At 40.1% G+C, this 21,935-nt stretch overlaps 1 protein-coding gene across 7 annotated transcripts in view; it reads left to right on the top strand.

Moving 5' to 3' along the window:
* Nucleotides 1–21,935, top strand: part of AP2A2 (adaptor related protein complex 2 subunit alpha 2) — a 58,602-nt gene that overhangs the window by 16,160 nt on the left and 20,507 nt on the right. For 4 of the 7 annotated variants that reach the window (XM_065838091.2, XM_065838094.2, XM_071809016.1 and 1 more), the window contains exons 2-8: nt 479–547; nt 12,528–12,670; nt 13,298–13,491; nt 15,901–16,030; nt 16,981–17,082; nt 20,906–21,014; nt 21,513–21,663. In XM_065838091.2, coding sequence (XP_065694163.1) covers nt 479–547; nt 12,528–12,670; nt 13,298–13,491; nt 15,901–16,030; nt 16,981–17,082; nt 20,906–21,014; nt 21,513–21,663 — 898 coding nt within the window. The remainder of the gene's footprint in view (nt 1–478; nt 548–12,527; nt 12,671–13,297; nt 13,492–15,900; nt 16,031–16,980; nt 17,083–20,905; nt 21,015–21,512; nt 21,664–21,935) is intronic. The other 3 variants (XM_065838092.2, XM_065838095.2, XM_071809015.1) reach the window with 1 other exon arrangement.

Genomic DNA, 21,935 nt, shown 5'->3' with positions numbered 1-21,935 from the left:
ACTGAATGACCATTCAATACAGAAACAGTAAATTGGCTTATCCTTAAGGTGAGAAATAACACAGGCTGTTTATAAGATTGTGCTTACTATACTCTTTTGGTTTTCCAGAGCACTGTCTACCTAGTAATCAAATTTGAGGTAAAATCAAGTTGTTTTTTGCCAGTTGTAGGATTAGAAAAACTGAAGCATTTGTGAAAGTCAGTAATAAAGGCATCTCAGATTAATTGTATGGACTGATACTATCTAAAGTCTGCAAAGCTTCTTTAAACAGCTATGTCCTTTTAGCTTCTCAAATTCCTCTATGAATTGATGCTTAAGTTGCCTCTGTGATGCTTGCCTTCGTTTAGTCCTAAAAGGGAGAGTAATAATTTCTCCTGATACTTGCATGTTCACACAGCATAGTTGGGTGGAGAGAAGCTTAGGGTGGCAGAGGGCTCTCCAAAGCTCAGTATCTTGATGTCTGTTCTTTTTATTTCAGGCAAAAGCAAAGAAGCGGAGATAAAGAGAATAAATAAAGAATTAGCAAACATTCGGTCAAAATTTAAAGGTAAGTGACTTGATCATACTAAACTATACATATTTCCTCATGTGACATTCTTCTAGATGTTTTTTTGTGTTTACAAACTTTGAATTTTTGCCAACTGCTGATGCAAGCAAAATGCTAGAGCAGTCTGTTAGACTAACTATTGAAAATGTTCTCTTAACTACAGAACATCTTGACAGTTCTGTGACTCTTTGCTATAACAGAAGAAAACTCCCTCCTGTATCAAAGAACATTTTCTAATACTTTTCCTCTTAACCATGTGACTGTTCATCCTGTTTTCTTCCAGAAGGCCATGGGCTAGTTTGAAGAAACATGGGTGGATGTAATTATTTCCAATAAGACAGAATCTGTTTAAGCTTCTCCTCTCTTCCCCTGTCTTCCCCCTTACTTGACCTCTTTATGGAAGCAATGGGTTAGGCTGTCCTCTAGCAGAATTAAGATAAAAATGTGTAGCTGATGAAGCCGTACATCTTGACCACTCCCATAAGCGACAGCAGTACAAATTATTCATATGAAACAAAGGATATGCAGTGACTAATTCCATCCTTGTATATTCCAAGAGGCAGTAATTCACTTCTAAACAACATATGGTAAAACTCGTGCTGTGACTGTATACAAGTTGTGTATGTAGCTTCAAATTTTAAAGATTCTGAGAGGGAGTTGAGATGCTTTTGAATGGAGTTCTGCCAGTAGTGGCTGTGGTAGACATTCTGTTTGACTAGATATGCAGCCGTCTGTGTAGCTAGATAAGGTGTTGCAGTGTGGAGATCATTATATGTAGCTTTAGAATTTGCTGTATTTGGATTAAACCAGTTTACCTTAATTATCTATCCTGACTTAGGCTATTTGGAATACTCCATGCGTTAGCAAAGCCCAAAATAACTTTCCTTAACTTCATAGGGATCTGTTACTACTTTTTAAGTGGTATGTCTCTTAGAGGCATATGAAGACCTGCGAAAACTTGAGTGTCAACAACAGCTGGGAAGGGAAAAATTGACCAGAGTGCAAGACACTCAAGAAAAGTTATGAAATCTAAATTAGAAGCCATGACTAATGTTTTTCTCTTAGAAATTTCAACATACTTTATCCAGATTGGTAACTTCAGTTGTAGGGTAACTGTGGAAATTTTAATGGCTATTTTTTTTAGGGTAAATAGGAACTTTCATTTAGTCACCTCCCTATGCTTTGACATTGTTTTTCAATTCCTTTTCATTGCAAAGCTTCCATCTAACATGAACATTAGTCTGAGTGATTTTTTGTTGGTTTTTTTTGGTTGGTTGGTTGGGGTTTTTTGTGTGTGTGTTTTTGTTGTGTTTTTTATTTGTGGGGATGGGATTTTTTTGTGGTTTTTTGTTTGGCTTTTTGTGTGGCTTTTTTTGTTGTTTTTTTTGTGGTGTGTGTTGGTTTGTTTCCCTGGAAGTAGCAGGGTTTGCATAGTCTGCTCTATACCAGTCACCCAATCCAAGTCTAAAACATGCATCGATTTTCTAGTCGTGGTGACCACTTATGTCTGTCTTCCAGACACTGACCAGCAGGTACTGCTTTCATGTACTAAGTTTGCATGCACACTGAGGAAGTGGCATCTAGCTCAAGGGTCTGTTAGAAACCTGCATGCAAGGCTAATAGCCATTTTTCTCAGTTCCAGCTGTATGATCAGAGTGGATCATCTTATTGCCTAGAAAATGTAAGCATAAAATTGTAACTTCTAAATAAGTCAGTTTAATCTCCAAGTAGGATCTCTACTGGACACTCTTCTTTCAGATAAAGAGACTGAGTTTGTTTAAAAACTGTTTAAGAAGTTTCTGTACGATTAAGAAGTTAGCTGAAGTTTCATGTTAGTTGATCTTGCAACTAATTTCACTAAGCTGATTAATCTGGAAGATGCAGCCACTAAGACTGCTTGTTTTCTGCTGGTGTGTGCTTGTAAAATGACTTGCTGTTAGCAGCGTTATTGGTTATCAGCTGTTGCTGAAATTAATTTCAGCACCTAAATTCTGAATTGTTTAGACAGGACAGGTTTTTCTAGAAATCAGCTTGTCACTTTCCCTGTAGATACATTAACAGTTATTCCAGGTATGCCCTTCTGCCATCAAGACCAACTAGAGGTCAAGGCCTACCTCGAAAGCTTGCTGCAGTCTCACTAACACAGTAATCTAATTCTTTCAGCAACTGAAGTTCAGGCTACACGTTTTTTATCTTGATTGGTTGATGGGCAAGCTTTAGTTTGTTTGTAAAACCTAATCAATTTTTCACGAATGAAACTGGAAGCTTTCATTGGACCAAGTCTTCAGTTTGCACTGGAGATATGAAAACTTCAAAAGGTATTAAAAAAAAGTTATTGAAGCTCTTGTAGAACCTCAGTGCCTACTGTATGTTGCAGTGTGCCTGAAGTGTGAAGGAGGTTCTGTCAGGCCTGCTCACTGCACTTGCTATAGCTCATCTCTGTTGTTCTCTTCTGTGAATGTTTTTATAAAGTAGTGTAAGCCACTGTATTACTAACTTTAAGAAGACTAGGCACTAATGAAGTGCTAACTGAACTGAATTCTGTCAGAATGGCATTCTCTGGTTCACATAGGTAGGTTGATAGCTGTGTTGTATCACTGAATAATCATAGTTTAAAGAGCTGCTGATAGCACAGTCCATTAAAAAAACAGTTCTGTTTCTCAGTTTCGCAAGGTATTTCATGACTTAAGTACAAAAAAAAGTTAAACATATGTGCACAGTAGATTCTTGTCTGGTTGTGATGCAGGGGAGAAATGATACAAGAATCTTTGGCTCTCTAGAACCATGAATCAGGCAATGATCAGAGAACAGAGGTGCTTTCAGCAAAGTAGTACAATGACTTTAGCCCGTATAACTGTTGTAGCATCCTTTAAGAACAGTTAAAATAGTTTCAGATAAATACCAGTGTGTGCTCATTCAGTAGGTTGAGTGAAAGTTGATGAAGCCTTCCCAGAAGCTCATCTTCTTTGTGGCTACTTTATTTCTGAATTTGTATGGATTTTACATGAAAAGCCTTACTTAACTGGAGACAACAACTTGATGTAGCCTGAACAAAAACTGGACTTAATATCATAGTTTAGAAGAAACTGAGTTTGGAAAACTTGTATAACTGCTTCAGGCCTTGAGAGTGTGAGGAGATGATAGCTGTGTATCTTTCTGCTGCAGACGTTCTACAAAGGCTTTGTGCTGCATGGGTTCTTCCTTGCAGAAGGGCTGTATGAAAAGAAACAAACCTTCATTGTGCATTTTATTTTTGGTGTAAGTGAAGATTATTCAGTTTAACCCAGTTTCTTTTTATGTAGCTCTGACTTCTAAAAATGTTTTTAAATTGTTTGGATTAAGACAAATGTGTGACCGTGAACTTAAGATGGAGACCTTTGCTGAGTAATTATGGGGAATACTGGGGTCCTGGGTTAATTAACCTGGCTGAAGATGCAGCTGTTCAACTGGCTGCATTTCTGTAGCTGGGAAATGGCCTGACTGTAAGAAGCAAGGCTGGCAGTAGTGCCTCTTGACACAGATATGTTGTTACTTGAGACTAGCGTAAGAGACTAGTATATCAGAAGTATCCTTTCCTTCCTCTGGATCTTTGAACTCTTCAGCATACTCTATTGCAGTATCTAGATGCCCACCCCATGTAACCTGAAAGATATGTTCTTATACTGTTACAGATAGAGACTGAGCATTTTTACTTTTGTTCTATCATCCAAGTAGCTGGCAAGCCTGTAACCTGCCTTATGTTTGGGTAACCTGCTATTTAAAAGACTCTGGTATTTAACAGACTGGGATGAAGCTGTGCATCTCTGGAAAAGCCATACTTTTTTGAACTGATGCAGTGTATGCCATGGTGTTGAGTTCTGATCTGGTTTCTGTGCTCCAAGCTCAGAAGGAATCTAGAATATCTGTACTTAAGGTGACTGTGTCTCTTGTTGCAGCATGAGGAAGTTGCATTGCTGAGGTCAGTGTGTCCTTGATGGTTGCTTTAAATGCTTCTGCGTTAAGTGAGATAAGATGCATGTAGTAAAGAGAAACTACACCAGTGTAATAAAGCAGAAGTTGTAGGAGTTAAGTTTGAAGTGGAGAAATACTATTCCTGTCGTGTAGTGTGTTCAGACTGCAAGCTGATTTTGCTCCCATGCTTGAGCCAAAACAGAAGTCTGGCTATCAAGAATAGTAATTGCTTTGTAAATGAATGAAAAAAAAATAACTGGTTTATTGATTTGTTGCATTGTTTTAATCTCTCAGAGCAGAATTTGTGTACTAATGAGACTGTCCACAAATCTATAAGCTGTTTCTACAGTAAAAACAACTTTATTCTCTGCTTCATTCAAGCTTGTTCTTTTTGCCAGATCTGGCATTAGATTTTAGTTTTATTCCGATTGCATAATAGGGTTTGTGTTACAAGAGCGGCTGCTGCATTTCAGACATACTAGTGTATCTTAGTTTTGGTTTGTGCAGGAGGGCCCCAGTGTCAGTTGATAATCTCTCCTTTTTTTTTTTTCTTCAACTTGTTTTCGCAAATTTGATCAAGTCTTCTCTGTTGTCCCAAACTACACAGTAACCCTATATCACCTGAGTTGTAGGGCTGCTCTAGTAATACTCTGTTCTGATAGTAGTAGTATGGTAAATAAATACTAGCTTATGGATTTATATGGGTTGCCTGCCAAAAATATTCAGCCTTTTATTTAGAGGATTTCAACTATCACTCTTATGGAAAGACAAATCTTTGATAAAAGTGTAGATGTATTCATAAAAAGCAACTTCATTTTTCTTAGCCTCCAAGCTAAGAGTAGACCTTCTGATACAGTATAGCACTGAATTGTGTGAACATAGGTAGGAGTCAACCTAGAAAGGAAGCACACTGAATGCAAAGAAACACTTAAGTTTGTCTGTGCTGTTTTGCATAAGCCATTATTGCAATTATAGAAGCTAAAATTGTCTTTGCAATGGCAACCATCTGTCTGGATACTAGTGAGACTAGACTTGTCAGGCTGCCTTACCCTCTACCCCTGGTGACCATCTCAGAGGACTAAACCACCTTCTTGTCCCCTCTGGCTGGTAGCAGGCTCTGTAGTTGTGCAGCAGGCTGTTTGTTTAAGCATACTGAGTTAGATTCAGAAGCAGGTGCTGTTTTTTAATTCATTATCTGAATTAGAGACTGCCTGGTGCTGCCTGGTGCTGCCTGGGAACCAAAGGGTCTCATAATGCATTTCTCCCTCATTTTTTCCTCTTTGGAAAGCTGTCTGAAAGAGATCTATAAGCAATGAAAACCAGAACTTCCCTGTTGAAATGGTAGAGGTGATGCATAGAAATGTGAAAGTAATAATTCTTTCTTAATAATAGTACTATTTGCTGATCGGCTGTTAATAATTTCTTTTGTAGAAAAATGACTAATAAATTTTCCAGGGAAAGCAAGTAGTCTTTGAAATGCCTACTGTGCTCAAAACCTGCTGATGTGTGTTCTGAATACTTCCTGTTTCTGCTGGCTTGATTTGCAGTACTTGCAGATGTTCCTGAAAGTATTTAAAAATTAGCTGAGTTAAAAGAAATGCTTGTGTATTGCAATAAACAGAACATGTGGAATTTCCTTCTGCTCTTGTTCAGATGTTTGCTTGAGTCTGGAAGAAGCTGTACTGTTTTAGCACATACTTAACCAATGAGACGTGTTAGTAATGTTTAAACCAGAACCTTTATAACTCTCTGCGAATGCTGTGTGGGAAGGAGAGGAATTGAATAGTTAAACTTGAAATTTCAGTGAGAATCTGAATCAAGACTTCAAAACAGCTGGAGTTAGACAACTACAGTGAGACCTTTGACTGTAATACTCTTTTTTTTTTCAAATTGCTCAGCTAATTAAATAAATTTGTAAAGACGATGTTCTATTATTGCTGGGAACTAATAAGGCTTTAAAGAAGACTCCTATTGACTGTTACTTGGCCTAGTTTGTAAGCTTGCCTGTTATTGAGAACCTTCAGTTTGCCTTCAATTATGCATACAAGGGACAGAAGCTTTCCAAACAGTCAGTCTGTCTCCAGAAAAAGTGGTTTAGGTACTGATTTGACAATATTGTTCTTTGATAGCACATAATGGAGAAAGAAGCTGCTTTTTCCCAGTTAGTAAGATGGCAGTATATTTTGAGCTTGATTGTATGTCATAGCTTCCATCAAAAATGCTTCAAATACCCCAAGATCCAAGTACCTTGCTAATCTGAGCTATTAAAATACTGGTATCTTGGAGGATATAATACCTTACATACTTGGGTCCTGAACCTGAAAAAAGGAATTGCCAAACCTTGAGAAATACTTTGTTGTGAAAGTCGATGTGGTTCAGAGTATATGTGTACTTTCATCTGCTTGTGGTGTTCATTAAGTAATTGTGCTGCAGAATTCTATATTCTTTCTTCCCTTCTCACGTCACAAAGTCAACACCAGAGCTGTTTGATAAGATGAGAGAATAGGGCTTATACCTGTGACTTCTGTGTAGTGCTGATGGTTTGTACACTATCAACCAGATGCAATTCATTTTCTTGGAATCCTGGGAACTCCAGTCTTGGAGACTGCTTGGGGCTTTTTTTGATTTAGAGTGAATTTCACTGCTGGATCTCATCCTCACTAACAAGGAGGGTCTGGTCGAAGCAGTAAAGGTTGAGGATTGCCTGGATTGCAGTGACCATGACATGGTGGAGTTCAGCATCTTGTGTGGCAGGAACAGAATAGCAAGTAGAATTGCAACCCTGGACTTTAGCAGGGCTAACTTTGGCCTTTGCAAGCAATTGCTAGGGGAAATCCCATGGGCAAGACTGCTTGAAGGAAAAGGGGCCCAAGAGAGCTGGATTGCATTCAGAGATTGCTTCTTCCATGCTCAGGATCAGAGCATCCCCACACGTAGGAAGTCGAGGAAGGGAGCCAGGAGGCCTGTGTGGTTGAATAGGAATCTGTTGGGTATGCTCAAGCAGAAGAGGAGAGTTTACAGGTCATGGAAGCAGGGGCTGGCCGCTTGGGAGGAATATAAGGCTGCTGTTAGAGGATGTAGGAAGGCAGCTAGGATAGCCAAGGCCTGCTTAGAATTACAGCTGGTGAGAGGGGTCAAGGACAGCAAAAAGAACTTTTTCAAATACATAGCAGATAAAACTAATACCAGAGGCAACGTAGGCCCACTAATGAATGGGGTGGGTGCCCTGGTGGCAGAAGACACAGAGAAGGCAGAATTACTGAATGCCTTCTTTGTCTCTGTCTACTCTGCTGGAGGCTGTCCTGGGGAGCCCTGTACCCCTGAGACCCCGAATGAAGCCAGGTCAATGGAGGAGTTTGCTTCAGTTGATGAGGACTGGGTTAGGGAGCAATTAAATAGTCTGGACATCCATAAATCCATGGGTCCAGACAGGATGCATCCACGGGTGTTGAGGGAGCTGGCTGAAGTCATTGCTAGACCGCTCTCCATCATTTTTGCAAAGTCTTGGGAAACGGGAGAGGTGCCCGAGGATTGGAGGAAAGCAAATGTCACTCCAGTCTTCGAAAAGGGCAAGAAGGAGGACCTGGGTAATTATAGACTGGTCAGCCTCACCTCTGTCCCTGGGAAAGTAATGGAACAGCTTATCCTTGGTGTCATCTCAAGGCATATCAAGGATAAGAGGGTCATTAGGGGCAGTCAGCATGGCTTTACCAAGGGGAAGTCATGCTTGGCCAACCTCATAGCCTTTTATGAGAATGTAACAAGGTGGATGGATGATGGCAGGGTGGTGGATGTGGTCTACCTTGACTTCAGTAAAGCCTTTGACACAGTCTCCCGCAGCATCCTCACAGCTAAGTTGAGGAGGTGTGGTCTAGACAATAGAGTAGTGAGGTGGGTTGCAAACTGGCTTAAGGAGAGAAGCCAGAGAGTGGTGGTCAATGGTGCGGAGTCCAGTTGAAGGCCAGTATCTAGTGGAGTGCCTCAGGGGTCAGTACTGGGGCCAATATTATTCAATATATTCATTAATGATTTGGACGAGGGAATTGAGTGTTCTATCAGCAAGTTTGCTGATGACACTAAGCTGGGAGGAGTGGCTGACACGCCAGAAGGCTGTGCTGCCATCCAGCGGGACCTGGACAGGCTGGAGAGTTGGGGGGGAATAAGCTGATGAAATTTAACAAGGAAAAGTGTAGAGTCCTGCATCTGGGCAGGAACAACCCCAGGTTCCAGTGTAGGTTGGGAAATTACATATTAGAGAGCAGTGTAGGGGGAAGGGACCTGGGGGTCCTGGTGGACAACAGGATGACCATGAGCCAGCACTGTGCCCTTGTGGCCAGGAAGGCTAATGGCATCCTTGGATGTATTACGGGGGGGTGGTTAGTAGATTGAGAGATGTCCTCCTTCCCCTCTACTCCACCCTGGTGAGACCCCATCTGGAATATTGTGTCCAGTTCTGGGCCCCTCAGTTCCAGAAGGACAGGGAACTCCTGGAGAGGGTCCAGCGTAGGGCAACAAAGATGATTAAGGGAGTGGAGCACCTCCCTTATGAAGAAAGGCTGAGGGAGCTGAGTCTCTTTAGTTTGGAGGAGACTGAGGAGTGACCTTATTAATGTTTATAAATATATAAAGGGTGAGTGCCACGAGGCTGGAGCCAGGCTCTTCTCAGTGGCAAACAATGATAGAACAAGGGGTAACGAGATCAAGCTGGAACACAAGAGATTCCACTTAAATTTGAGAAGAAACTTCTTTTCAGTGAGGGTGACAGAGCACTGGAACAGGCTGCCCAGGGGAGTTCTGGAGTCTCCTTCCCTGGAGACATTCAAGACCCGCCTGGACATGTTGCTGTGCGACCTCACCTAGGCGTTCCTGCTCCAGCAGGGGGATTGGACTAGATGATCTTTTGAGGTCCCTTCCAATCCCAAACATACTGTGATACTCTAAAACTACTTTCTGATGGCTTTTGGTGTATCTGTATGGCTGAGAGAAGTAACAAATGATATTGATGTTACTAAATACTGTAGCAAGTCCTTAATTACACAGATCTCATCCACTAGAGGAAGACTAAAATGGATTCAGTTTATTTAATGTCCCCTTCTGTGAATCATGTTAGTATCTGGTAATGGTATCCAGCATCACCTATTCCTTTAATCAGTCACCTGGAAACAGCTGGCTTGTACTGAGTAGGTATATTCTTAGTGATAAATAATATAAAGTCCTCCCGGTTTATTCACAGATTATTTCTTTTCCTACTAGATCTTATGCAGAAGACCAACAGAAAATCAAGTCCTAAGATCTTGTTTCTTAAGCAGCTGAAAAATGTTTTAAAACTAAAGGAATCGCTCTGCCTTTTCCTGTGTTTTTTCTTGCCCGTCCTAAGAAAAGATCTTTCATCTCCATCTCCTTGCCTTGATGGGATGGGAGGAAACTTCTGCTCTTGACTACCATTGTTTTGGGAAAATAATATAACAGGAGATATTTATTTTCTCTGTTATAAATACAGAAGGTTTTATTTCTTTGCTGCTCTAGCCATAGTTTGAAGCCCATAGCAGATACACAGGCATCGCTGAATATCTACTTTTCCCTCTGGCAATATTGCTTCCAAAGAAGGGGGGGGAAAGGCAAACAAAACAAAAACCGAACAAAACCAGCAAACCAACCAACCAAAGAAATAAAATAAAAAGAAACCCACCACTCTCTCCCCACGCCTCATCTGGATGTTTCACTCTGGTTCTTGTAATGTTAATTCAGGTGTCTAGTAAAGCAAACTTCACTGAATTCATTTGACTGCTGACTCAGCAGGAAAATTGCCTTATGGTAGTGAACTGTAAATGTGGCTTGAAGAAAACATGTCTTTAGGCAGCTTTCTGCAGAGCTGGCTGTTGTCAGAGGATCTTGACAGGACCCAGTATAACAAGACTTCACTGTCATGAGTACGGTCAGTATCGCTGCTTCATGTATGTAAATAAAATGTGACATGTATTGGCTTCTGTGGTATGGACCTGAAGGCAACTTCTTTGTGCAGCATAAAAATAGCTTTAGGGTGAAGTTTCTTTTTGTTGGCAACTGATACACTGTGTATGCCAGTTAGGAAAAAAAATCAACGGGTGGCGAAAAACTCAGACTTGAAATGTATCATTGTCCATATTAAAATGATAGTTGTGTGCATAATTTGTTTTCTCAAGTGAAATAAAACTAAGTAAAAGAAGTTTCTAGAGTCAAAATAGAAAGCAGCCTCCCAAAAATACATGGTTGTGGCCTATAGACAATATCATCTAGTTCAATGTACCAGCATGCTTTCTCTTGATTCCGTAACATTACATGGGTTTGTGCATTGATGGTAGTATTCATTCCTTCACAAACTGTAAATTTAGTTTATAGTGGTAAGATTTCTGTTGTTTTTATACAGTCAGTGAATTTAGTGTGAAGTCTATGGGAGCTGTAGATGCATGTGACATGGGAAATCTGACCTGCTTCTGCACCAGTGGATGAAAAGGAACAATGAGAAGCTTCTGTAGTATTAAGGGGTTCTATTATATGTTTACCTGCCTAATACATAAATCTGAATTGTTTTAAAAGCAATGTTGCTTGGAACTTTTTTGGTAAGGGCAATGAGTTACGGCTATCTTATTGAAGCTTTGCTTTATGCACTGCTATTCTGGTTGAACTGCCCATCACTAAGGAATGCACATTGATCTGACAGACTAGTTATTCTAGGCCCAGAATGCAGAGGCTAAGGACCTTATATAGCCTTTTAGGCAGCAGCATCTATCAGATTTTGCTGCCCTGACTGAACTCTCCGGCATTCTGAACTCTAGCATTCAGGCTTATTTGATTTAGTGGGTGCTCCTTTTTCTTCTGATTTGGGGTATGGAGAGGATGTTCTGAAAAAAGTTTATGTTCGTATTTAGCCTGCTTCTTCAGGAGAAGTGGTCTGCCTGGTGAACTGTAAGCTGTTGCACTGTTCCATGTAGCTTTTACAAGCTTCTAAAATTCAGCAATACTGCAACATACGGCCCAATCTATTTAGGGTTCATTTTTCTTCTAAAACTGAAACACTTGCAAATACCTTACAAACACTTTAAAGCTCTCATGGTAATCTCAATGTATTTTTTCAAGGTTTTGGGGCATACCTCTATCACTCTGTCTTTCTAAAAAGACTTGCTGCTTTTATTTTGTCAAGTTCTCTACTGTGGTGCACTTCAGGAAGTATATTAAGACCTTTTGCTTTAATAAAAGTTTGATATTTGGTTTAATAAGAGAACACCTATGGAAGACATAGCTGCTCTTTACTCAATTTAGATTTTCCTGTTTCTGTTAACGTGTGTACTACATATTAGCAAGAAAATACTTTAAGGACATAGCAGGATAATTATGGGGCTAGATGACAGCATTATTACATGACTCTCCTTTAGGATATAGATAATGGTAAGTGGAATTAACACTGTAATCTTCTGGCGTTTTATTTTTTGTTGTTTGTGGTTTTTTTCTTATGAATGAATTTCAGATTTAGATAAATATTTAAAACTAGTATTATGTCTTGTTGATTCAGTGACAGCTCAGGTTTTTCAGAGCTATGTGTTGGGGTTTTTTTCTGTCTTGGTCCATTAGGAATAGCTACAAGCTGCCTGTGTTCTGTGACCGGGAATAACTTTTGAAACCCAGGAGTTGTTTGGTTGTCTGACACCTGTTTGATTTGTGATCACTTTCATGTGTTTAGCACAGAATGGTATAAAGACTTGTAGCCTTTTAAATCAGAGATAATTAGCACTTTGTTCACTGTAGACTGAATAGAAGCTGAAACAATACATTTAACATTAATGAAATTCAGGTACTGTAATAGCTGAACCCTCAGTTTGTTCCTTTTCTGTAGGGTGATACATAGTGAATCAAATGGCAATTTTGATTTCTAGGTAGGACTGTAAGTTTTGTTACTGTAAGATATGAAGTACTTCAGTGGAACTGGGGTGGGGAAGGAACGGATATAGGAACAGCATAGGTCTTAATTGTGCTTTGTTTCCTTGCTTTCCAGGGGATAAGGCTCTGGATGGTTACAGTAAGAAAAAATATGTCTGCAAACTGCTTTTCATCTTTCTCCTGGGGCATGACATTGACTTTGGTCACATGGAGGCTGTAAACCTGCTCAGTTCCAATAGATATACAGAGAAACAAATTGTGAGTAACTCAGTCTCTCTAAAAGAAAAGCTGTTCTGTCTAATATCCTACCTCAATCTGTAAAGGACTTTGCTTCATAGTACTCCCATGCCACCCCCACAAGCCTTATTTTGGATTTAAGAGTGATTTTGAAATCTAAACACCTTTGTGCATAGGGAATCTTTTACTAATTGTAAAAGCAAAAATGTGCACTCTGTGTAAAATTCTTACTCCTGTTAAGAAACTGCCTTGAGTCTTGCACTACAAGGTAAGTAACCTTTTAATTTTCAGAATATCTCTTCAAACTTTCCTAGGAAAAGTTGTGTTTATCAGCTACATGCAACTTACTAGTGTTTGAATAATAAACCAGATTTTGTTATTTGCTCTCATTCATTCAAAATGATCTTCTGAGTACATGCTGAAACAGACTGATGAAACACTTAAAAACTGGTGAATTGGGGTAACATTAAACTAACTCGATTTTGTTTATTTCACTTAATCTTTCTAGCCTTCACGCTGTTATCTAAATATCTATTTCTACCCACATGCTTAGTATTGGAGGAAAACTGTACGACTCAAAGCATTACTTGTGGCATTGTTAGAAGACATAAGTCAGCTAAAATTAATTTTCCTTTTTCTGAATCACAGGGATATCTCTTCATCTCCGTACTAGTGAACTCTAACAGTGAGCTGATTCGCTTAATAAACAATGCTATCAAGAATGATCTGGCCAGCCGCAACCCCACCTTCATGGGGCTTGCACTGCACTGTATTGCTAATGTGGGTAGCCGGGAGATGGCAGAAGCATTTGCTGGAGAAATTCCAAAAATACTTGTAGCTGGGTAGGTATGACATGCTTCCTTCGCGTACAACACCAATAAACCTTTTCAGCAGCTTGGTTGCATTGCAGAAGCTTGATCTGTGGTTAGAGCTATACGGCTCTGGGCTTGCCATACAAGTAGTGAAAATTTTCAATAACTGCAAATACATTGATATACTTGAACGTGGAGTTCCTTGTAAAAGTATAAATACAGCATGGAAATTAAGACTGTGTAAATATCTTGAATAGGCTTTTACAGCTTTGTTGTAATCAAGTTTTTTGTTCTGCATTAGTGTGTGACAGTGAACATCCCTGGAATGTGTATGTTTTACTTTCCTTATCTCTCTTGATGAAAAGAATAAGTTAACCTAAGTAGGTGTTTACGCTTCAAATCTTGATATAAACTGGAAGCTCTTATTTAAATGGTCCTGACTTCATAACGAACATGAGAATATTCTGTTGTGTGAGCTTTCTTGCTTCCTCTACTAGCCATGTGAACAGCAATTCCTGTAAATGGCATATAGTCACTGCCAACTTTCGAACTTTCCCTTTGTGTTGCTAGAAGTTTCTATACAAGCCTGGCAAGTGTCTGGAACTGTAGTTAAGTAAATCTAAAACGAAACTTGTGATTACAGGACTAATTTATTTTGAAACTTAATGTTCTAATGTGAACAGTATATTTAAACTCTCTTACAGATATGAAATCTTTTGGAATATGTATGGATCATGTTTTATAACAAACAAATGTCTTGCATTAGTATAAAAAAGTAACATGTGTAAGAACTGTATTAACACTCTAAATGTCAAGCACAGGAGCTTGCAAATGCTGGAAATGTGTTTGCTTATGCAACACTAATTCTGACTGTTTCTGTTATATGCACTGTCTGAGTTGGCAACAAGGAACAATATAATGTGAAATCTAGTTGTGTCAAGAGTTTTGGGAAATAATTATGAACTCTTGTAAATAGTGTCTATGTAATGCTACACTTGAACACTATTACTATTTTGCAGAGCTGAAATGTAGTATGGGCCAGAAAGAGAAGAATAAGCAACCAGCACCTCATGCTCAGTATGGGTCTGGTTGAGGAAATGGGAGAGAATCCACCTTTCTCATACATGAAATCCCCTATGAGAGGGAGCACATTTGGAGATAGGCTGACATGGCCCCAGAACATGCTTGTTGCTGTCCTGTCCTGCACTGCCCTTGCTGGGTGCTGTTCTCCATGTACCAAAGTGGAGACAACACTGCAATGATGAGTCAGGAATTTTAATATCATACCCTTAGGAAGTTCCAAAAATTTCATTTGGGGTCATCAACTGCAGACAAAGCACAGCACCTTCAGTACAGACTTGTTTGAACTTTGAACTGTGTTTGTGTTCTGCAGTCAATCTTCAGAACCTCATTCCTTCTGTGTTTCTAAGAGGATATATGTAATATGTATATGTACAAGTCATATCTAAGTGACCTGTGCAGAATGAACACTGTCAGTTACATTTGCAACTTTAGCATAGCTACATTGGTTTGAATATAAGTTGGAGGGAGGTGAGAAGTAGGTTTGGTTTTGTGGTGTGTGGATGGTGGTGGTAGTATTTTGTTTTGGTTTTTTGTTGGTTTTGTTTTCTGTTTTGTGGGTTTTTTTTGTTGGATTTCTTTTTTTAGTTAACTGAGGTACAATTTGATCTCATGGAAAATTGGTAAATTCATAAAGAAAAGGTAGACTGAACTTCTATTAGGGATTTGGAGGTTTCTGAACATTTAACCAAGATTGCATGATATGAACTGCCTCTTAAAACTTTCAGTGCTAATGCTCTTTACACTTTTTAGCTATTATTTATGCAACATACAAACTATTAAGTTGACTACTTTGTGAAAGGGAGTTCACTGGAGTAGTGGCATGCTGCTCTTAAAATAGTCTTTCTGTACCAGCAGCACAGATGGCAAGGTGAATAGACTTGCGGGTGGCATGCTTGCTAGCCGACTTGCGTGCTATCTGTAGGTACTGAGGCTGTTGAATAGTTAATAATTTATATCTGATATGCAGGACCCTATCAGGAAGTCCAGCTTTGGTTGCATGCGTAGCGTAGTGTAGTCTACTATAAATGACTTGAGTCAGTTAGGAAGAAGCTTGTGCTTATCTAATGATAAAGTTTCAATTCTGATAAAAAGAGATGTGAAATGTCACTCTAAGAGTCAAAGAATCATTGTAGAGGCTACTGGAGATACGTAATGATTGAAAATTTAACTAGTTAAACATTGGAAAATATTAAGAACAACAAATTCTGTAACATAGGAAGAATTTAGTGAACTTCTGTTGAAAATATGCTGCCTAATGAGGGGTGCTGAATCAGTGCGAAAACTAGCATAATGCTGGCCTGCAAGTATTGCTGTGACTTAGCCGCTCTATTCTAAATCCATATTTATGTGTTGCAGAGATACCATGGATAGTGTGAAGCAGAGTGCTGCCTTATGCTTGCTGCGTTTATATAGAACTTCTCCTGACCTTGTCCCCATGGGAGACTGGACATCTAGAGTCGTACATCTCCTCAATGACCAGCATTTGGTAAATAAGCTTCATTACACTTCTCAAGCCTAGAGGAATGATGGCACTTCTAACGTTAAATACACTATTAATTTATTTCTTCTCAAGTCTTTCAAGCAAGTGGTTTTCTGTTTTCTTCAGGCTTCTGGAAGGAAATGGAAGTAGTTGATGTCCATTTTTAGTTACAGAATATATTAATTTTTAGTAAAGTTTTGTTTACCTTTTTCTTGGAGTTATAAGAGTAGGATGCACAAGTTGTTCTTTTGCTCTGACAGTAAATAAATTAATCTTGTGCCTTGTTACCATAAGTCATATTGCATAGGGGTAATGCTAATTTTCATAGGCCTTTTAGGATTAGACCCACACTAAAAAGCACAAGGCCTGATTTGTCAGTGCTTGAACTTCTTTGTCCTGTGGTGTCCGTGTTGTCATTCTTATCTTGTTCAGCAAAAAATGTTGTTCTGGGTAAAAAGCTGTATTTCCCACCCCTCCATCTAGTTATTTTATGAATGTAAAGTTACTAAGACATATGCTTCAGCAGTAACATAAAATGTTTGTGTTAAACAAAGACCTCTCTTTACACTGGGTTACCAGAGTTCTCTGGATTATCTGCTGCATCCTGTTTCTTCTACTCATGCTTCTCTTGTGTAATAAGACAATTTTTTATCCAGACTTTATTTTAATATAGCTTTCTGTCGTGTGATACTATACAAATGTGACACAAAGCTAATACAAAAATAGCATGAAATGCTCTGCAAACGTGGCAGTACCATGTTATTTAAAATCTTGTTAGATTTTGAAGATGTGTAGTTAGTCTACCTGCTGTCCAAATAAGGGCTTTTTACTGTAGGGCTTTCTCATGGGGATAAACTTAGTTTTGTTGTATATTAAAAATAATTGAAGTAAAAGATGTTCATGGGCAGCATCTTAAACTGTTAGAAAATTGAATGTATTGCTTTGTTTTCTTCTAGGGTGTGGTTACTGCAGCTACAAGTCTGATCACCACTTTGGCACAGAAGAACCCAGAAGAGTTTAAAACTTCAGTCTCCTTGGCAGTGTCTAGATTAAGCAGAGTGAGTCCAATACTGACCCTGATAATACTTCACTATTGCTTAATTTACTCAGCTTTTGAGGTCAAGTTATCTTGCTGTTTCTTATATATTCAGCTTTCTAGGTCGGATTAGACTAGTGTACCATTAAAAGTGAAGATGATTCAGTTTCACTTCATATAGCTGGTTCAGCTAATCTCTTTTAATGCTTGTTGCTTACCAGGGCAGAAAACTGTTAGCTTGCCCAAACTTTCTTGGTGTAATCCTTGCTATGCTCTAAGTCTGTGTAGCAAAAAGATGTCTTTCTCGTAACTACTTGTGTTTGAAAGGATCCCTGTGATGTAGATAAGTTTCTAATCTTCATTTTATGTTACTGCAATACCAAAGAGTAGTTGAATCAGAGAATTCTGCAAACTTCTTCTGCACAGAACCCTCAAAAATACAACCTGTACTTTTAACTTTGTCTAAGCTTCTACCAAGATGAGTCTTCTTCCTATTCCCTCTTTTGAGCTGCTGCTAGGTTAATAATCATAAGCATTTGATAATCTGTAAATGGGTGTAGGCAGTTAAGCAGGGGCAGAGAGTGCAGGGAGGAGTGGAGAGGCATTTCTGTAAGTTAGCGTCTTCATACTGGAAAACTTATGTTACTGTTTTGAAGTTATGCAAGATGTGGGAGGGTATTACTTCAAAAATGTATTTTAGACCCAGACCTATGTGGTGTTATACCCAAAATTACTTGTAGTTTAGAGGAACTTAATTTCTTTTTAAATATGAAGATTTTGTGTAATACTCAAAACCAAGGGAATACTGAGGGAGGTGCATAGCTGTTCTGTAACGGAGCAGGAAGACTTAGTTCCACTGAGCAAAGCTAATGCCAAACTTATACATGCCCTAGAATCAGGGGGGAGGGGGGAGAAATCCATGAATAAGGATATTCTCCCTGAAACCTAATCTAATCCTTATACCCACAGTAAAATGTGGTAAACCTCTTCCGTGAAAGTTCTTTGATCTGGTGTATGACTTACTGAAGGTGTTAGCTGGTGTTTTCCAGTCATCAGGGACTTAACTGACTGCCATGACTTTTTGAATATCATGGAGAATGGCTTGGCAACTGCATCAGCCAGTGCCATCAGGATGCAGATGCATCTTGTCTGGTCCCATAGACTAGTGTATGTTCAGATTCCTGAAGTGGTCACCAACCTGATCTTCACTTACAATGGGAGGGATGCTGCTCCCTCAGTCCTTGTCTTGTGGTTCATGCACTTGAGAGGTGTGGGAAGAGAGCTTGCCAGTGAAGACTGACGCAAAAAAATGGTTGAATACCTCAGCCTTCTCCTTGTCCGCTGTTACCAGTTTGCCAGTCTTGCTCATCAGGTGGTGTTGAGGTTTGATTGCAGGGGGACAATAAACTGGCAGATGTTAGCCCCCCTCCCCCCCCCCTCCCCCTTCTCCCCCTCCCTCTCCCCCTTTCCCTCCCAGTCACCTGTCCTTAGTGGGAAAGAAGGACAGAGAGAAGAGAGTTGGAAAAATTAAAAATGTTTTACTAATGCTACTAATAAAAATAGATACAATAATACGAAATACACAAAACCAATCTTGAAAGTCCTAGCAACTGCTCTGGCAGATGTTGGGCCAGCATCCAGAGTCCTGGACTGGGCTCTGCAGCCAACCGGAACTGGATTCAGTCTGTCACTAGGCCTCAGTTTGCAGGGATGACTCACAAGGTCCTCTCCTAATGTCAGTCTTAAGGAAAAGGGATGAGATCCTCATGATCTCCCACTTTTATATGAAGTATCATGTGAATGGGATGGAGTACTCAGTTGGTCAGTATCAGTTCACCTCCTGCTTGCACATCTTGGGAGATGCATAATTATCAATGACCTTGCATACCATTGCTATGTCTACCAAAACATGTATCTAGCTTTTAGAAAACAGTAGTTAGTAAGAAGACTTTAGCTGACAGGGAAATTCACTGAAAGAGAAACTTGTTTTTAACAAAACCAGGACAGGTGGGCACACTTCTGTGTACCTTCCTGTTCTGGTTGACATACCTGTGGAAGCCCTTCTTGTTATTCTTTGCATCCCTTGCCAAGTTCAGCTCCAGCTGTGCCTTGGCCTTCCTGACCTCATCTCTCCACAGCTGGGCAGTGTCCCTATACTCTTCCCAGGATACCTGTTCCTTCTTCCACTGCCTGTGCATTTCCTTCTTACCTTTTAGTTTGACCAGCAGGTCTTATCTCATCCATGCTGGCCTCTTGTCTTTCTTACCCACTTCCTTACACCTGGAGTTCACAAGCTCTTGTACTCAATGGAAGACCTCCTTAAATATTTTCCAACTCTGTTCTGCTCTGTTGGCCCTGAAGGCAGTTTCTTGAGGGGTCCTGTTGCCTAACTCTTTGAAGAGCTGGAATTTAGCTTTCCCTAAAATTCAGGGTCTTGAATTTACTCTTTGCCTGTCCCACACCCCTCAGGACTGCGAACTCCTCAAGTGCAAGATCAGACTGCCTCCAGTCTTGATGTCACTGATCATCTCACTTGCATTGGTGACCATCAGGTCTGGTATTGAATTCTCCCTGATAGGACTGTCTATAACCTGACTGAGGAAGTTATCCCTAATGCAATCCAGGAGTCTCTTGGATTGCCTACAGCTCACTGTGCTGCTTTTCCAGCAGATGTCATTGTGGTTTAAGTCCCCCAGAAGGACAAGAACCTGTGAGTGTGATGCCTCCTGTAGCTAGAGTACAAAGTCTTTGTCAGTAATCTCCCCAATAGGGCAGCCTGTAGTAGATGCCAACCACAAGGTTTCTCTTGTTGCCTTGGTCTCTGATTCTTACCCATAAGCTTTCAACCTGCTCATGACTGTTCTTCAGGGAGAGCTCTTCACACTCTATCCCTCTCTTGATGTAGAGGGCAACCCTACATGCTTCCTTCCTTGCCTGTCCTTTCTGAACAGCCCATAGCCATCGATAGCCACACTCCAGTCGTGGGATCTGTCCCGCTAAATTTCAGTAGTGGCCACTAGGTCCTAGTTTCTTAGCCGCACAGTGGCTTCCACCTCCTCCAGTTCACCCATGCTGCATACACTGGTCTAGAGGCACTTCAGTGGGCTGTTGGCCCTGTCACCTTCTTAGAGGAACACACCTTATTTCCTCTAAAGTATTTTACTGGTATTTTCTGGTTGGCTTCTATTACCTCAGGAGCCCCTGGCTTATCTACATAAGACTTCAAGTCTTTTCCAGTGTGGCCAACACATCTCAGGGCCACCAGCTGAGGGACCTTGGCATCTCGTTCCACAGCTTGTCACAGGCAAAGCTGGTATCCTCCCTCATTGTATCTAATTTAAAGCTCTCTCAGTGAGCCCCACCAGCTCATTAGAAAAGACTCTCTTCCCTCTTTGAGAAAGTTGAATCCCATCTGATGGCAGCAAACCTGGTGTTTTGTAGGCCATCCCATTATTAAAAACCCCAAAATTGTGGTGATGACACCAGCCAGGGAGACAAGTATTAATAGACTGAGTCTGTCTGTTTCTGCTAATGTTGCTGCTCACAACTGGAAGGAGGGAGGAGAAAATAACCTGTGTTACTGATTCCCTTATCAACTCCCCCAAGGCCCTGAAATACTTTGATTGTCCTTGGACTATGAGTTGCAGCTTCATCTCTAGTCACATGGAAGACCAGTAATGGGTAGTAGTTCCAGGGCTATACCAGGCTAGGAAGTTTCCCGGTGATGTCCTTAACATAGTTTTGTAAGCCTTTGTCAAAGGTGACCTACAGTGTTCTTTGGGTCATTCTCATGATTGCCTATCACTTAACTACGGTAGCTAACATGCTGTCTGCTTATTTTGCAGATTGTAACTTCTGCATCAACAGATCTTCAGGACTATACGTACTACTTTGTTCCTGCTCCTTGGTTATCTGTGAAACTTCTGAGGCTGTTACAGTGCTATCCACCTCCAGGTAATGCACAAATCACAACAGTGGTCATTTCTTTTATGCAGTATGCTATCTCAAAAGAGCTACTGTGATGTAGTGTTACCATAACCTGGAGCGCAAGCATGTTGTCTTAAGACAAGGATGCTGAAGTCGGTACTCGAGTGTTTCAGATTTGTTAAAATTAAACACAGTATAATTCAAGAAGCCACGTAGCTTAGAGCAACACATCAATTTGGTGTGCATCACGCAAACCAGTTGCAACTATCATTTAAAAAAGTTAATGTTACAAACTGTATTAAAATCTTGGAATATATTATAGTTTAGGTGGCGCTTGGCTTTTATTCTCACCCGAATAGAACTGTGGCTTAGAATTCTTTTGCCAACTGTATGTTGGAGAATGGTGAACGGTTTTTAATATATCAGAATACTTCAGTTTGTTCAGATTTAGCAAGGTGGGAGGCCTAAGGTAGGGATTAGGGTGTTGAGCAAAGTGAAGTTGTCCAACGGCTTGTTCTTCTCCAGAAGACCCTGCGGTACGTGGTCGTCTAACAGAATGCCTGGAAACTATCCTTAACAAAGCACAGGAGCCACCAAAGTCAAAAAAAGTACAACACTCAAATGCGAAGAACGCTGTGCTGTTTGAGGCAATAAGCTTAATTATACATCATGACAGGTGAGTAGTGACAACACTTGTATTATACAGGACAGGATTTGTTAAGTGAAAAGCTGTGGATTTGTCTTGAATGCTAAATGGAGTTTTACTTGGGAGGGAAAGAATGGGAGAAGAGAATATGAAGCTGCTAACTAGATTGGAAGACAGCCACAGCAATGGAATTGAACAGTATTTGTGAACCATGTCCCTGTTAGCATACTTCTGTTGCTTTGTTTCTTGCTACTGCGTTGTTGCGTTGACCCCACCACTCTAATCCAACTGAGATTATTTGT

This window comes from Patagioenas fasciata, chromosome 5 (genome assembly GCF_037038585.1).
Source record: "Patagioenas fasciata isolate bPatFas1 chromosome 5, bPatFas1.hap1, whole genome shotgun sequence".
NCBI classification, from domain to species: Eukaryota; Metazoa; Chordata; class Aves; order Columbiformes; family Columbidae; genus Patagioenas; species Patagioenas fasciata.
This window is presented reverse-complemented; position numbering and strand designations above follow the sequence as displayed.